The sequence below is a fragment of the Rattus norvegicus genome, chromosome 20, assembly GCF_036323735.1.
Source record: "Rattus norvegicus strain BN/NHsdMcwi chromosome 20, GRCr8, whole genome shotgun sequence".
In the NCBI taxonomy this organism is placed as follows: domain Eukaryota; kingdom Metazoa; phylum Chordata; class Mammalia; order Rodentia; family Muridae; genus Rattus; species Rattus norvegicus.
In genome coordinates, this window is record NC_086038.1 from 4,475,027 (window position 1) to 4,491,327 (window position 16,301).

A 16,301-nucleotide genomic window follows, 5' to 3' on the forward strand; every position below is an offset into this window, starting at 1 on the left:
CTTTGGTTTGTACTACGCTATTTCTGTGGTATACAAAAAGAATTCAGTGGGAGGTAAAATGGCCAAGCAACCTCTCTGTCACTGGAGGTCACAATGAAGGTTAAAGAAATCCTGGGCAGGGGCTACGTACTGGAGGGAGGACTTCCTGCCTCTCCTAGGAATAGAGACTGATTTCCCAGAGTTCCTCATCTCTTCACTATTAACATCATTGCCAATGTCCGGCCTTGACCAAATTGTGTGTCCCTCTGCCCCATGGGTCATGGTGACATCAGAGGGGCCTGGATCCAGCTTGCATCTGGTCATTTTGGGTGGCTCAAGAGGGACTCTGGGACTCAGGCATATTTTCACCACAGAAGATTGTCCCGCGCTACGTCTCGCCAGCAGGAACGACGCGGCACACACAGGATCCTTCTGCAGAAAAGCTTTAATGCGTCTTGAGAGGGAGAGCATAAGCTTACAATGCGGAGACGCTGAGTGAGGAATAACCGTCCCTTATATAGGAAATTATCCTCGCCTAGGACACGTCACTCTCTGACTGGTCGCTGCCAATTATGCCAGATGACGTACCAAAGCGTACGTGTCCCTTTGAGTAGGGAAGTTACCAGGCGCCTGCGTATTGCCCTTTTTACTAGGTGCGTTCTGCCGGATGCCGGTGCCATCTTGTAATGGAGTATGTGAGGACAGCTCCTCACATCTCCCCCTTTTCTGTTTTTTAAGCAAACAGGACACCCAGATATAGGAGGGCGAAGACAGAGGTCATATCCTCGTACAAAGTTGGCGAACCTGTACAAGAGAGATACCCTTAGGCTGTTTACAGCAATGGGACCGTGACTAAGGAACAGCTTGGAGAGGAAAGGATTAACGTCATCTCAGGACTCCCAGGTCATACTCTATCACTGAGGAAGCCCGAACAGGAAGCCAAGGCAGGAACCTAGAGGCAGGAACTGATGCAGAAACCATGAAGGAACACTGTTTACTGGCTTGCTCAAGCTTGCTTTCTTATATACTCCAGGACCACCTGCCTAGGGGTGGCCCCACCCACAGTGGGCTGGGTCTTTCCACATCAATCATCAATCAAGAGAATGTCCCACAGAGTTGCCCACAGGCCGGTTTGATAGAGGCAATTCCTCACCTGAAAGTCCTTCTTCTCAGATGACTCGAGCCTGAGTCAAATTGACAAAAACCCAACCATCGCACTGTTGACTTACAGTATGTTAGACATAAACAAAGAATAACCCTGGGGGTCTGTGCTCAGAATACACTGTACTCTTGGATGAAAATTAGCCTATTTAGCCCTATATAATTAATAATGGTGGTGGTGATGCACTGGTTTATAAGCAGGGAGCAAATGTTGATATCAGACTTAGAAAACCATGGATTCAATCATCTTGAGAATGATTAAACAAGTTTATGTCAAAAGAAGAAAGACCGTTAACAATTATAGCACCATGCACAACACAAATGGTTCTACAATCTTGTGCAGGATCTGATCCCAGAGGCCCATGAAATGTCAGGTTCAGAGGCCTCCCGCTCATAGGTCCCTGTGCCTGCCCAGGAGGTCCTTACAGATGGCGTACTGTAGCACCCGTCCATTGAATTCCCTGTGCACACCACTTAGGGTTGTTCTGTTGGAGAGAGCGCCATGGAATTACGTTTGAAGTATGGGTAGAGTGATCCCAAGAAAGTGTTCTGGTCAAAGGAGAAGATGTGTGTCTCGTCGGTCATGTTGTAGAAAGACAGGTCATTGTCCTCCTGATCCAAGAAGATGGCAATCTTCAGTGGACGTGTCTCCAGCTGTAGAGGTTCTTCCAAGGAAATGTTTTGGGAACAGAAGGCAAGAGCCCTGTATCCATCTCCCTTCTTTTCCAGGACTCTGAATTTCTTCGATTCTGTGGGTGATGCATCCTCAGTGTACAGCTCATAAACTCCCAGTGTCCACTCCTCCGTGTCCTCGACATCCACCTCCCAGTAGTATCTCCCCAACATGAAGCCTTCCTGGGAGAGCGTGATGATGTTGTCATCTACTTGTGAGTTGTCGACGGACGGATCTGCTGTCCCCTCACCTCTGTTCTCTTCTGTCTTTGGGTCCGATTTGTTCTGGTCAGGCATTTCATGATCTATCATCACAGGAGCTGGAGGAGGAAAAGGAGGAGAGGAGGAAGGGGTGAGGGAAGAGGGGAGACAGAGGAGGAAGAAGGGCAGAGGAAGAGGAGGGGCAGAGGAGGAGGAGGGGCAGAGGTAGAGGAGGGGCAGAGGAGGAGGAGGGGCAGAGGAGGAGGAGGGGCAGAGGAGGAGGAAGGGCAGAGGAGGAGGAAGGGCAGAGGAGAAGCAGACAAAGCCACCACTGTGATGTTTGGATATCGATAACGTGTTCAAAGCTAGCACTGTGTGTAGGAGGCTACTGGACAAATGAAGCCTTAAGGAGACTGGGTGTGGAGAGCTTACACGTCCTGGACCCTCCTCCTGTGTGTTGGGCTGAGAGCTCTCATGGTGCATTCTGAGCTCTGCATTTCTGCATCTCATTCCAGCTTGAGTCTTGGGAGAGAATGGAGTGAGGGAGGACGCAAAGGGATTATGTGAGAACATTGTTCACCCCATGCCCTAAATCAGAGCCTCGTTCCTCAATTATGGAAGGGCCGGTCACAAGCTGACCTCACAAAATGCAGCTGAGTGCTCTTGTCACTTAGAGCAGTTTTTCCTTGACCGGAATAGGACAGTGCGGCTGAGCCAGGCAGTGCGGCTGAGCCAGGCAGGGGATTCCAGCACGGGCTCACACAGCAGGATCCCTTCCTCTCTTCCCTACTCTCAGCTTGAACAAGTGTCTGCCAAGAAGATCGCGCCAGTCACCAGAGAGCAAACTGGGGAGTGGGGAGGGCTGGTGTGCTCCGTGGCTTGCCTGGCGTGTGCAAGGTTTGACCCTCATTTCCAAAAATGAGAAACAAAAGACCAGAAGCAACCTCTGAGGCAAACGAGCAAATCCACTCACCCAGCTGGAACAGTTCCTTCCTCCAGTCTGGAAGAGAGCAGAGCAAACATCTGAACGAAATGAAGATAAACAAGATGGGAGCCCAGTGCTTTCTCCCCTCACTTTCTCCCTCCTCTCCTTCCTCACTAAGCCCCTCAGACTTTCTAGTGTCCAGAAACTCCCAGCACGCGGGCTGCTCTCTGCGCATGCGGGCTGCTCTCTGCGCATGCGGGCTGCTCTCTGCGTTCTCTCAGGGATGGCTCCCTAGAGACTCAATGCTACAGGTGGGGGTGGGAGAAGATGAGGGTGGGGTTGGTGATGGGGGTGGGGATGAGAGTGAGGATGTGTGTGGGAGGGGTAGGGATGAGGATGGGAGTGGGGATGAGGGTGGGGATGGGAGTGAGGTTAGGAGTGGGGATGAGGGTGAGGGTGAGGGTGAGGGTGGGGGGGATGGGGAGAGGCAGGAGTGGGATAAGGGTTGGGGTGGGTGATAAGTTCCTCTTGCTCAGACGCAGCAGCAGCTGGGCCTCAGGGTTTTATTCAGGAGTTAGACAGGTCTGTAGCCTTGGGAGGAAGACAGTAAGGACATTTTCCCTGTTAGGTAGGTCACTGGGGTCTCCACTGAACCTCCCTCCACACACACAAAGAAATTTGCTTCTTATCCGTAGCAGGGAGAGGCCAAGAGTCCAAAGGAGTGGCTAGGAAATGCAGCCTGTCCTCTGCATCCTGCAGTGAAGGAAGTGGCTGACCCCGCATCCGCCTGAGCTCACGCATGCATCCTCAGTACCGCAGGAACCACGGGAAGTTTTTAAAAAGATTTATTTTTAAATTTCATTTTAGATGTGTGAGTGTTTGCCTGCATGCAGTGTGTGCACTGTGTGAGTGCAGTGCCAGCAGAGGCCAGAAGAGGGCGCCGGGTTCCCTGGGATGGAAGTTTCAGGTGGTTAGGAGCCACCATACGTGGACTGTGGGAACTGAACTGAGGTTCTTTGCAAGAGTAGCCACTGCTCCTAACCGCTGAGGTCTCTCTCCAGGCCCTGCTGGAACATCTTAAGCAAATCATTGAAAAGTCTCACTAGACACTGCTTAGTGAGCTGTTGGAGGTCCCACTGAGTAAGTGTGCCCTGCAAGCACTCAGGCTGCCTGGAGTGGCCTGCTTTATGTTCCTTGGAGACTTTCAACTTCCATAGGGTTAGAGGTGACAGCTGTGTCACTTACGTGTGGCACAATGTCTGATGAATGGAAATTGCACAGATGGGGCCAAAGAATGACCTAGTGTATTTGTGTACTTCATTTACACACACACACACACACACACACACACACACACCACCTATACACACACTCACACATCACACACTCACACACATCCCATATATACTCTATATATATATATATATATTATACACACACACCACTTATACACACATCACACACTCACACATCACACACACAGTCACACACATCCCATATATATTCACACACACACACACACACACACACACACACACACACACAGTCACACACACACAGCATTTGGGAGGTGGAGTCAGGAGGACAGGAGCTCAGACCCAGCCTTAGCTGCAGAGCATGTTGTGTGAGACCCTGTCTCAAAACAGTTTCTTTTTCTTGTTCTTTTCTTTTTTTGTTCAATTTGTAGGTCGACAGCCATTAAAGTAGGCATGTATGAGCTCATGTGTGTTTAAGAGTTGCTGGCAAGATTCAGTGCCCAGAAGTCACTTACCGGGGTACAGCAAGGCCATCTTCCAGTCTGCAACAGAACAGATTCAAGACTGTTGAGTACTGACTTATGGCCCCACACAGGAGTCGGTCCCCCACTCCTCTGTTTTCTGCATGGTCACCATTAACCTTTCAGTCCCCTCATCCCCACCCTGAGAAGGTGCTGAGGGGGAGTTTGCATCACAGAATCCGAGGTGCAGGACCCCTGGTCTCTTACCCTCTTTGTATAGTGCCTTCCTCCGATCTGAAAACAATAAAAACAACCATCATTGGATGAATGGCAGAAACTGGAGGAGGGGTAAGGGGGGGAGGTTATGTGGGGAGGAATGAAGCAAATGCTTCAGAGAGGGAGGAGAAGCTAGACTCACCCAGGTCGGTCTGGAGGTCATCTGAAAGAAAAGGGAGGTGTAAAATCCATCAAACTGAGTCGCAGCCTGTCCTGAGTCTGGACTGTAGCTAATGAATTGGGATTGGCGTTCCCTTAGCGGCCCCATAATAAAGGAGCTGAGTGAGCATGCCCACAGGGACACTGTAACCCGATAAGGTGTTATGGAGTCATGGAGCAATGCCCCAGCTCCTCAGGAGTTTAAGGCGTCTTAGGGCTTTTCAAATCCGTTCTTGATTGATTCGGAGGAAGAGAACCCAATGCCAGAGAACCAGCAGCACCCTCTGGAGGAGTGTGGGTGCAGGGAAAGATGAGGCGTAGGGGTCGAGGGGGTGGGTGGAGTGTGGACATGGGCAGAGCGTGGAGAGCAGTGAATGAAGACACTGGCTGTGGTTTGAGGCCACACTTCAGAGGTCTGATGTCTCTCCCCTCTGGTCCTCTGCAAGACTAGTGCTCCGTGGAACCCCTGCATCCTGTGCTTCCCGGATCCCCAGGCTTTCCACAAAGCCCTGACTGATTCTGCTGCCCCCGTTTATACCTCTGTCCTTCACCGCACTTTTTGTCTCCTCCTTCATCTGACGCATTTCCCATTGTTCTTTTGACAGTTGCTTTTCTTCTCTCCTTTTGACTTGATGTTCTTTCCAGGTAGCGAAGCTGGTCCAAGCAAGGATGACCAATAATATGGGGAGAATACAAGCCAGGGCTACTTTCCATGGAGACGTCGTGGGGAAGAAGGGCTCTGACAGGGTGCACGCAGACAGTCAGGAACAAGCGGTCTTTCAGCCCTTCTCCCTCCCTTCCCTCGCCCACCCCATCAGAGTTTGGCCCTCACTGACCTGGGAGGAGGATGGCCTTTGATTTCTCCTGGTCCCAGATGGGATTTTGAATGGAGCAGATCACATTGCCTATAGCTCTGTCTGTGACCAAAAGAGACGTTTCTATGTGGAAGAGTCCATCTCTGTCCAGGGTCTGTGACTCAGAAGAGGACAGTAGAGTGTCCCCGATGGTGTCTCTCCACTGCACTCTGGGTTTCGGGAACCAGCCACTCGAGGAGCACAACACTCGGATGCCATTGTTCTCAGGTCCTGTCATGTGAACAAGAGGGGCAGAGCCTAAACCTGAGGAGAGAGGACAAGAGCTTGAGGCCTGTGGCCCGAGGGAAGATGGCCTTCACTACACTGAAGAGGTCAGACAAGACTACCCTGTGACTGACTCTGCCTGACCTCAGCTTTGCATGTGCGTGGGCTGGCAGAGGTTAAGGATCAGTCTAGGAAAAGTCAAAACTTGAAAATTGGCCCAGTTTTTATTTTCTGTCTTGGTTTACTGAAAGTCAAGGCCAGCGAGTGTCAGCATTACTACCAAATAAACTTCCTGGGGTCTTTTAAGACATCAAAACAGGCTCAGAGGGTTGGGCAAGTGCATCAGCGAGCAGAGTGTCCGTTGGGCAGACATGAGGACCAGAGTTCATGTCCCCGAAGCTGTGTAAAAACCTGGGTGTGGTGGCAGAAGCTCAGGGACCAGACAGGTGGATGCCTGGGGCTCACTGACTGCTCAGCTAAGCTGAATTAGTAAGAAGCCAATGAGAATCCAGTCTCAAAGGCATGGTGGACAGTGACTGGGGTTGACCTCTGCCTTCCACACATACACATATCTGTGTATACACACCTGCATGCACACACATGCGCACACACAGGCACATACACATATATGCACACACATACAGGCACACACACACAGAGACACACATGGAGACACATGCACACCACACACATGTACACACATGTAGAGACACACATGCATGCACACACACATGTGCACACACAGGCACATACACATATATGCACACACATACAGGCACACACACACAGAGACACACATGGAGACACATACACACCACACATATGTACACACATGCACAGACACACACATGCATGCACACACACATGTGCACACAAAGGCACATACACATACATGCACACACATACAGGCACACACAGAGAAACACATACACTCACACTTGGAGACACACACTATACACACACCACACACACACATATATAGTCACACACACACATGCGCACACGTGCACATACACACTCACACACGGAGACACCACACACACACATACACATACATGTACACACATGCACAGCCATACACATGCATGCACACACATGCACACACGCACGTGCACACACACACACACACACACACCTCTTAGGTTCAAAAAAGCAAAGTCTGTGATGTTAAACTCTGCCGAGCACAGCCTCATTCTCAGTGGATACTGCAGGGAGCAAATATCCCACAGAGATATCAACACATCAAGACCCCAGGCAGTTCCAGGTTAAGCGTAAGGAGGATCAGGAGCAGTTTCCTATTTGTCACACATCATGATCCTATGCCAAGCTCACGCACCTACGACCTGAAGTTCTATGGAGACTTCTTGGGAGGTGAAGCCATCTGAAAACTGACAGTGGTACAGGCCATCGTCAGAGGCTTGGACTTGCTGTATCTGCAGAGCCACACTGCCCGTGTCGATGTCATGTCCCAGCATCTGGGTCCTGCCCTCGTACTCCGGCATCTGCACCTCTCCCTGCACCTGTCCATTGTGGAACACCAGCACAGCGGGGGTGAGCTGGGCACGGTACCATCGGATGTGCATGTGAGCTGCACTCTGCTTAGGAGACAGCTGGCAGGGCAGGGTGGCATCAGTCCCCAGCAGGACCGTGATGGGCTCAGCTGGTCCCTTCACAGAAAACCAAGACGCTTCTGGGGACCAGAGACAGATTGTGGAAGCAAGTTAGAGATATGAGACTTAAACAAACAACCCTGCATTTCCATATTTAGGGAACTAAACATATTTCTCCTTTGTATTACTTTAGAAAAAGCATTACCTTTTAATAGATAAAAAGTTAATAGTTATATTAAAGGGTGCAAGTTTCTTGCTCTCTCTCTCTCTCTCTCTCTCTCTCTGTGTGTGTGTGTGTGTGCGCGCGCGCGCGCGCGCACGTGGAACTTTTACAACATTAATGCTTGTTCAGAAATGTTAGCTTCTTCGGTATTTAGAATCTACTCCAATATGCAGCCTGTTTATTGTACGGTTTAGTAAATGGACAGTCTTCAAATATGTCAACATAGTCAAGATCACAAAAGGAGCAGCAGCAGCAGGAGAGAGGAATGGAGGGAGGGATGGAAAGAAAGAGGGAGGGAGGGAGAGAGGAAGGGAAGGAGTGAGGGAGGGAGGGAAGGGAAGAGGGAAGGAGTGAGGAAGTGAGGGAGGGAGGGAAAGAGGGAGGAAAGAGGGAGGCAGGGAGTGAGAGAGGGAGGGAGGGGGAGAGGGAGAGAGTGAGTGAGGGAGGGAGGGAGAGAGGGAGAGAGGGAGGGAGGGAGGGAGGGGGGAGGGAGGGAGGGCAGGGACAGCTGTGCTGGAGAACTCTGTGTGAATTTAGAGTTGGTGATTCTGGCCACAGTACCCTAGAGAGAGATGCTCTAGGCTGGGAGTGTCACAGTGACCATTGCTAGAGTGGGGGCAGGCTCTTTTCAGTTCTCATTGCTTCCAATCGTGGGGTGCCACATTCCCATCTACCTAACACTGGGTGTCAGCACACACACATGCCAGCAGCTCCGTTTAGAAAGCTCAGTGTCACTGTGTCACAGTGCAGTGGGGAGCCATGGTTTCCCATGAATGCTCTCATTATGCAGCGGTTTGGGCAATGAGTAAGGTTTATAGCACTTCACCTTATTACTAAAAATAATCCTACAATAGACTTCATACAATGCACACACACAGATACACACACGTATTCATACATACATACATACATACATACATACATACCTGAACACAGAGAAAAAATGTTTTACACAAAAATTTATAGTTTTGAATCAGCATTCATGTACATTAACATTTTTGATACTAGGGCTAGGGTGTGTTTGATGGTAGACCAGTTGTCTTGTGTGTATGGTGCCCTGGGTTTCATCTGAATTTTTAAATTTAGCCACTATGCCATTCACATGGCCTCCTTTCTGAGTTCTCTCCAGAGTCTGAGAACTTTATCTAAAAGTTGCTTTTGTTTTATGAAGGAAGCGATAGTGTCCCAGGGGGAATAAATTATTTCTTTAAGGACTCAACCTAAGAATTCTTAGTCCAAACTCTTTGTTCTCCTGTGCACACAACACCCTCTAATGCACACTCCCCAGCCACACAACCCCAAGCCATGAGCTAACCTCTCCACCCTTAAACGTCTTGACAGGTGGCTAGCCATAGCAGGGAGAAAATTCACACACGCTGTCAAGGTACAAAAGGCATCTCAACCACTGACGCTGTAGCATTAACAGGCCAAACTCACCCACACTCAGTGAGAAGAGTTAGGTAGACATCACAGTTTTATAGAAATTACCCAAAGGATCAGGAAGGACATTTTCTTGGCCAGTAGATGGCCAAGTGATTGCATTTACACAAGAAAAGTCATTGAACACGAGTCAGTAAATGCGGAGCAGAGGGCAGAACACTGACCTCCCGAGACTCCTGCAAACACCAGGAGGAGCAGAGGGAGGAGACAACCAGCTGGAGGGATAGTGGGGGAGCCCTTCATCTTCAGAGTGGAAGGTCAAGTCCAGGTTCACCAGAGGAAGGCAACAGGTGAAGGTTCTCAGGAAAAAAATTCCCTGTTCAAAGACTTAGTTATTCACAGGTTTTTAACTGTGTCTTCCACAAAACCCTTAAGACAAAAGCCACCAACCCCACCTCCCCAGGGACTTTCCTGTTCTCTCTTTATTCTGAGGGCCAGCAGTTTCCCTGTGAACATGGGAGGCTGCCAAGTTCCCATTTCTCTTGCCTTTCTGTGAGTTCATGGTCTCAAGGAGATCTTGGAGCTGGATTCTCTGGTCCAAGGTAGGGTAGTGAAGTCACACAAGAAAGTAGACCACTCCTACATTCAAATCTATCTCCATTCTTCTTAATTACTTATCTATTCCTTTACCTGTTCATTTACTCACTTTTTCCCAATAAAGGGACCACTTCTCATTACATCCTCATGACTTCAGTCCTTCTTCAGGCCCACACCTCCCTCAGAAACCCCAAACCCTCACTCACCGTCTGGACAGAGCTGTGGGTTCTGTAAGCCCCCAGGATCCTCTGTGCACCCTGGCTCTGGTGACCATCTGTGGCTGCGTTACAGTGGCCAACAGTCAAGGGTGTGGCTGCCAGAGCCGGAGTGTCCAATTTCCGTAGATGTTCTCTGAGGTGAGGAGGACACACAGGGCTGCCCCCAGGCTCTGGCTTTAGAATTTCTCCTGGAGGAGTCTAGGAGGACGCGGCAGCCATCTTCAGCTCTTACTTGAAGGATGGTAATAAGCCAAGCCCAAGGGACTTTGCACTGGGCTGAGCCATAGGAACTTGAAGGCCACTTTAAGATACTTTCTCACCGTATGCTGCCTCTCACAGAGCCAGGGAAAGGCGCTCAGGTCTGGTGGTCAAATCTGAGGGTCACTCACACAGCTAACCAATTAAAAGAATAAAGCCAAGAATGCTTCTATGCCTCCAGTCATGATTGACTTCTGGCCGTATATGTAGAGCCTTGGTTTGTCACATGGTGAGTTCATGGACAACCTAAGCTACACAGGACCGTGTCTTAAACAAACACAAAATGGCAGCAAAATGGGGGCCCTGACAGCTCTCAATCAACTTGCATTTTAAAAAATGTATTTCATGCGTGTGGGTGTTTTGTCCTCATGGATGTGTCGGCACCACTTGTGTGCAGTGTCCCTGGAGGCCAGAGGGGAGCGTTAGAATCCCGAGACCGAGAGTCACAGGCAGTGGTGAGCTACCATGTGAGTGCTGGAAATCAAACTCTGGTCCCTAACCACTGACCCATCTTTCCAGTCCCCACCCCACCCCCAATTTTGCATTTTCATATCCCACTGTATGTTGTCACCCCTTCGCAACTGTTGAAAGTCACACGATCTTAGTGCATATCTTCACTTAAAAGGGAATTTTCTCTGAATGATTCCTCTCAAAAGCTTCTTTTTAATCTTTAGGTTAGCACCACGAGATGTACAATTTTATGAGAAAATGTCTGTCTGTACTTGTTTCGCTCTCGTATGCCACTGATGACCTCCTTGTGGATGTTCGACCTTAGATCTAGAATTTCAAGAATACAAATCAATGTAGTCTTTCTTCCCTTTGAAAGAATTATCTTATCGTTAATTATGTGTGTGTGTTGGGGGCGGGGAATTGTGTGCTTGTGTGCACGAGCACAGGTGTCCTTGGCGTCCAGAAGAGACCATCAGATCCCCTGGAGCTAAGTTACAGGCAGTTGTGGGCTTCCTCATATGGGGGAGGAAACTCAGTCCCCCTGAAGTTCTCCTAACCACTGAGCCATCCCTCCAACCAAAGCACAATTTTCTTGACCCCTGTAAGCTTTTTTCTATCATTATAAGCGAGAAAATAATTGTTCTGGAATTCACAGGCTTGAAGGACAGCAAGCTTTTCCTCTCCTTGCTCACTGACAAGGGGGTGAGATGGAAGGGCCCAGCCGAGGCCATTCGTGCTGTGTGTACTCCATCTGGATGAGGAGGATTCAATCAATGTCCATGGAGGATATTTCTAGGCCTGAGTGAATGAGAGCCAGAAAGTTGAAGGTGTCCCTGTCTAGTCAGTCCTTTCTCTAGTGGATAAGAGAACTAACCAGGGGATGACAATGTCTCAAAGCGTCTGATACATTGTGACGGAGCTTGCTAATTGCAAGCTCTTGGCTAAATGGATGGGCTATGGACACCCTTGCTTCCTATAAGTGAATTTATATAATCTCAAAATGGGTGACCATCATCCACTGGCAGATGAGGAAACAGAAGCACCAAGGAGTCCTGTAGCTCACCCCGATCCTAAGCAGAAGCAACAACATCAGGAGATTAACCCAAACTATCAGCTCCGAAGATCGCAAGACCCGTAACACTAACTGGAACACATACACTGTAGAAAGAAAGAAATCGGTTGCTCCAGCTCTTGGCTGCACCTCGCAATCCTGTAATCACTACCGCCCTATTCTCTGAGCTGAAGCACGCTTTTCTAATCCTATTTTATCTTTGGTTTTTGAGACCATCAGGAAGATGGAAAGGGCTGACCCCCCGAGTTTCCTGGGAGGAGCCTTCTTGCCCCCAGTTTCCTGAATCCTTTAAATGTCTACCCAATCCTTCTTCAAGGACCCCCAGCCCCCTGAAGCATCTGGAGCAAGATTCACAGGAGAGTCCCGCAGGCATCCGGGAGGAGGTAAGCTGGGAAGCAGGGCAGGGTCACCCCATTCGACTCCCTCTCTGAGGTGGTGAGCGGTTCAAAGAAGCCTTCATCTCTAAGAACGTAGGCTTGTGAGTTTTGCATGAGGCTCTCCTAGATGATAGGCAAGAGGGAAGGAGTAGGGGAGGGGTACAGCATGGATCCTGAGGGTGGGTAGAGGACAGGCAGGTGTGGGAGAGAATTCAAGGAGGCTGAGCCACACCCAGAAATGCCAATTCTCTCTCTGCCTCCTCCCTCCCCCTCCCCCCCCCTCCCCCTCCCATCTCACCTCTAGCCTCTCAGTCAGTAAGATAACATGTTCTTCCAAGGAGGTATTAGAGAGACCATGGGCAGACTAATGGCCTCAGAACATGGCTGTTTAGGTCAAAGCTGTTTCTGGGAAAAGGAAGCGAGGGGTCTTTGTATGTGACAAAGATCCCTGGTGCCTTTTTGGGAAAGACACCACAGTTGTCTGAGAGTCACAGGAGAGACCATTGCTTAGCACCACCATGAGCCCCTTAGCCATGGCCCTCTAACCTTGACAATCTCCTTGTCATTGATCCAGGTGTTAGCAGGTCCTCCCTCTGGACCGCACTGTTCCCCACCCTAGGGAAGATGGAATATTCCCGCAGAGAGACCTCTTCTCTACCCCACTTCCACTTCCACGAGGGGCTCAGGCAAAAACCTACCACATCTGTAGCCCCGGCCCTCTGTTTTCTGCACAGGAGGATTAAGTCACATGGTGAGTTTGCAAACACACCTTGGTAAATTCTAAATCCTCATGCAATAAAACGGTTTATTTGCATGTCAGGGCAAATAAAACTTCTTGGGGAATGTGTTTTCATGCTATCTCAGCCCTCTTCTTGCTGCCCTTCCAAAGGTACATCACCACCGTAACCAAGAAATCATTTGCTTTATATGAGACTAGCCTGTCTGCTATAAAACCCCATGGCCTATCAGCCTGTGCAAACACTAAAACTCTGTGATAATGGAATCTCCCTGAGGCTCTGGTGGGACAACAATGATGTACTCTGAAGGTGCCAGGCAGAGGGTCCGGGCGCACTTTCCACTCTGGTTTAACCCACAGATCCCTCAGTAGTGAGTGGCCCCTGGGGTCACACTGTGGTGCGTGGTGGGTGCACACAGCATGCTCCTTGCTGTGTGGACCCCATCACTGGTGTGAGGGGCACAGAGCCAGGACGGTAATGCCCCCATTTCTCAGAGGCAGTGTGGGGGTATCAGGATGGGACGGAGCAGGCGGGAGGGCAGCCCAGAAATTTCAAAGGGAGAACAAAGTTAGCAACCAACTCAGGGAAGGCTGTGACTCTGAGGAAGCCTCTGTGGAGCTAAGGTGATAAGCTAGTAGCTGAATGGGATGGACATTTTGGGGGAGAGTAAAGCATCCTGCTGGGCTTTGGTTGTGCACCTGTGTTCTGGTTTGCTTTCTATGGCTGTGATGAAATGGGAAAAGAAAGGAAGAAAGAAAGAAAGAAAGAAAGAAAGAAAGAAAGAAAGAAAGAAAGAAAGACACACATACACGCACAGAGACAGAGACAGAGAGACAGAAAGAGACAGAGAGGGGAGAGAGACAGAGACAGAGACAGAGAGGGGAGAGAGAGAAAGAGAGAGAGAGAGAGAGAGAGAGAAGAGAAGAGAAGAGAAGAGAAGAGAAGAGAAGAGAAGAGAAGAGAAGAGAAGAGACAAGTAATCTTGGAGAGGAAGGGTTTATTTTACCACTCAGGTCACCGGATGTCAGAAGAGAAACTTAAGGCAGGAACTGAAGCAGGGGCCACAAAGGAATGAGGGGAAAGGCTGCTTTTTGGCTCCCATGTCTTGCTCAGCCAACTTTTTATACAACCCAGGCCCACCTGCCCAGGGATGACACCAGCCGCAGTGATCTGGGTCCTCCTGTGTCAATCGTTAATCAAGGAGATGTTCCCCAGAGTGACTACAGGACAACCTGACTACAGGACAATCTGACCGAGACATCTTCTCCATTTCCCCCTTCCCAGATGACCGAAACCTGTGTCAAGTTGACAGAAAACCAACCAATACATGTTAAAGAGAGGTGTGTTTGGAGACGGTCAGTGTCTTGGATGCTGGATCTGACCTAGAAGTTCTTAATATGTTAATGCATTTATTATGCTGTAGTTTGGATGAGAACCGTTTGTTTGTTTGTTTCTCGTTTGTTGTTGTTTGTTTTTGAGACAGGGTTTCTCTGTGTAGCCCTGGCTGTCCTGGAACTCGCTCTGGAGACCAGGCTGGTCTCAAAGTCACAGAGATCTGCCTGCCTCTGCCTGCTGAGTGCTGGGGTTAATGGCGTGCACCACCGCCAACTGACCCAGAGGTTTTAAAGGTCTTTACCTCAACTCCTCCTCTAAAGACAAACGAGCTGTTTCCCTGTGGTTCTGCTCCTCTCGTTTAAGGTCAGTCTCATCTCCAAGCTCTGCATTTCAGGTGACGCTGCCTGACTGGTTCATTTGCCCCAGCCCCCAGCCCCCCAATAAATCTTTAAGGGAGAACTGTGTTTGTTTTTATGAGAAAGGATCTCCCTATGTAGCTCTGGCTGTCTTGGGACAAGCTGGCCTCAAACTCACAGAGATTAGCCCAACTGGAACCACCACACCCAGTCCTTCACTCAAAAAAAAATTTTTTTTTAATGAAATAGGGATGGGAAAACCATTTTGTTATACAAGCATCCTGATGGCATAGACTAGCAAAATATTTTAAATGTAAGAAAGGCCAGAGGATTATTTCAAGGGAAACATGCAGACTAGTCCAATGTATTCTAAATATGCCTGGAACACACACAAATCAAAAAGAAAGAGAAATATACAATTTGTATGGTAAGCCCATCTTCCTTTTAAAAATAATGTTTTGACTAGTCATTGCAGATTTTCATATGATTTTTTTTATCATATCCACTCCCCTCCCCCAACCTCTCCCAGGTCTACCCCCACACCCACTCCTTCTCACCCAACATCTCTCTGTCTTTCCCAGACCCAACTGCTCTTGGCAGTTTATATACATATAAACCAGGGATCGCACTATTAAAGAACACTTCTCCCAGCAGCCATCAGATGCCACTAGATCCTCAGTTAGGGGGTGGGACTTTGTGCCCATCCCCCCCTCCGTGCTGTTTGGCCATTTTCCTTACTGAGTATTTATTTAACCGGAAGAGAATAAATCCACTGGGTGGAGAAGGAGTGTTCCACTCGGGGAAGAGGCCAGAGGTCTCCAACAGTCTCAGAGCTGGTCTCAAGGTTACCTCAGCTCTTGCCATTATCTCTCCCTTACCAGGTGATTGACCACGGACTATAGATTGAGGCCGACCTTTAGAAGTGGTTGATTGGTCGTAGAAGGTGCTTATCTTCTGCTCCCTTAGCCTGGTTGGTTAAATCTGCAATCACACTGGTCCTCCATCAGCTCCCTGGGCATCCTTTGATGTTCCCTTTTATGGCTAGCTCATGATTTAGGTTTCTACTTTGGACTCCCACGCTGTGTTTTCTCGGGAGCTCAAAGTCTATTTTGAGTGGCTTCTCGCTTCCTAGGTTCATCCGTTCCATGTTACGTGGGACCAAGTTCACGTACGTGTTTGTTTCCTTTTGCATAAGAGCCTGTACCAGCCGCTCCTCAGGCAGCTCTGGGAAGACTGGTTGACCTGTAGATTGTATGCTATTGTCCAGAACTTTGTCCTTCTTAACTGATCATGGTATGGTGCCAAACGTTAGCAGGGGGATTATACAATTTAGCTAAAAACGTGATGCCACTGAGTTTCATGATGTTTCCTCCATCCAAAAGATGAGGGAGGGAGCCCAGGAGAGCTTACATGAGATTGGAAGGGGAACTTGTACATGCCGTTAAAATCAGCATGTCTGTTACTTTATAACTTACTGCATCCTTCCTGAGTTCTCCCTGCATCCTGGCACTGCTGTTTA

General features: G+C 49.2%; 1 protein-coding gene and 1 long non-coding RNA gene across 6 annotated transcripts; one reads left to right on the forward strand and one right to left on the reverse strand.

Annotated features, from left to right (window-relative positions):
- Positions 1–957: 957 nt before the first annotated feature.
- On the reverse strand, positions 958–15,929 carry Btnl3 (butyrophilin-like 3). 4 transcript variants are annotated; one of them, XM_017601723.3, is made up of 10 exons: positions 10,186–10,441; positions 9,607–9,758; positions 7,506–7,859; positions 5,927–6,208; positions 5,629–5,829; positions 5,074–5,094; positions 4,923–4,949; positions 4,710–4,736; positions 2,987–3,013; positions 958–2,132 (listed from the first exon to the last, which is right to left on the reverse strand). In XM_017601723.3, the coding sequence occupies exons 2-10, from the start codon at positions 9,683–9,685 to the stop codon at positions 1,615–1,617; spliced, it is 1,536 nt and encodes a 511-aa protein (XP_017457212.1). In that variant the 5' UTR covers positions 9,686–9,758; positions 10,186–10,441; the 3' UTR covers positions 958–1,614. The 4 variants fall into 4 exon arrangements, with proteins under 4 accessions (XP_017457212.1, XP_063135455.1, XP_063135454.1 ...); XM_063279385.1 differs by having other exon boundaries at positions 2,987–3,036; XM_063279384.1 differs by lacking the exon at positions 7,506–7,859.
- Positions 3,106–7,971, forward strand: LOC108349035 (uncharacterized). 2 transcript variants are annotated; one of them, XR_010060762.1, is made up of 3 exons: positions 3,106–3,249; positions 3,634–4,760; positions 5,736–7,971. It is a non-coding gene; the product is annotated as an uncharacterized LOC108349035 (long non-coding RNA). The 2 variants fall into 2 exon arrangements; XR_010060763.1 differs by lacking the exon at positions 5,736–7,971 and having other exon boundaries at positions 3,112–3,249; positions 3,634–4,078; positions 4,626–4,979.
- Positions 15,930–16,301: the final 372 nt, after the last annotated feature.

Excerpts from the sequence above, each read along its gene's own strand:
- Btnl3 (XM_017601723.3), bottom strand. The coding sequence starts at position 9,685 with ATGAAGGGCTCCCCCACTATCCCTCCAGCTGGTTGTCTCCTCCCTCTG. Across the intron at positions 7,860-9,606 it reads GTTTGCAGGAGTCTCGGGAG|AAGCGTCTTGGTTTTCTGTG; the intron begins GTCAGTGTTCTG and ends TCTGGTCCCCAG. Across the intron at positions 2,133-2,986 it reads GAAGGAACTGTTCCAGCTGG|CTCCTGTGATGATAGATCAT; the intron begins GTGAGTGGATTT and ends TTCCTCCTCCAG.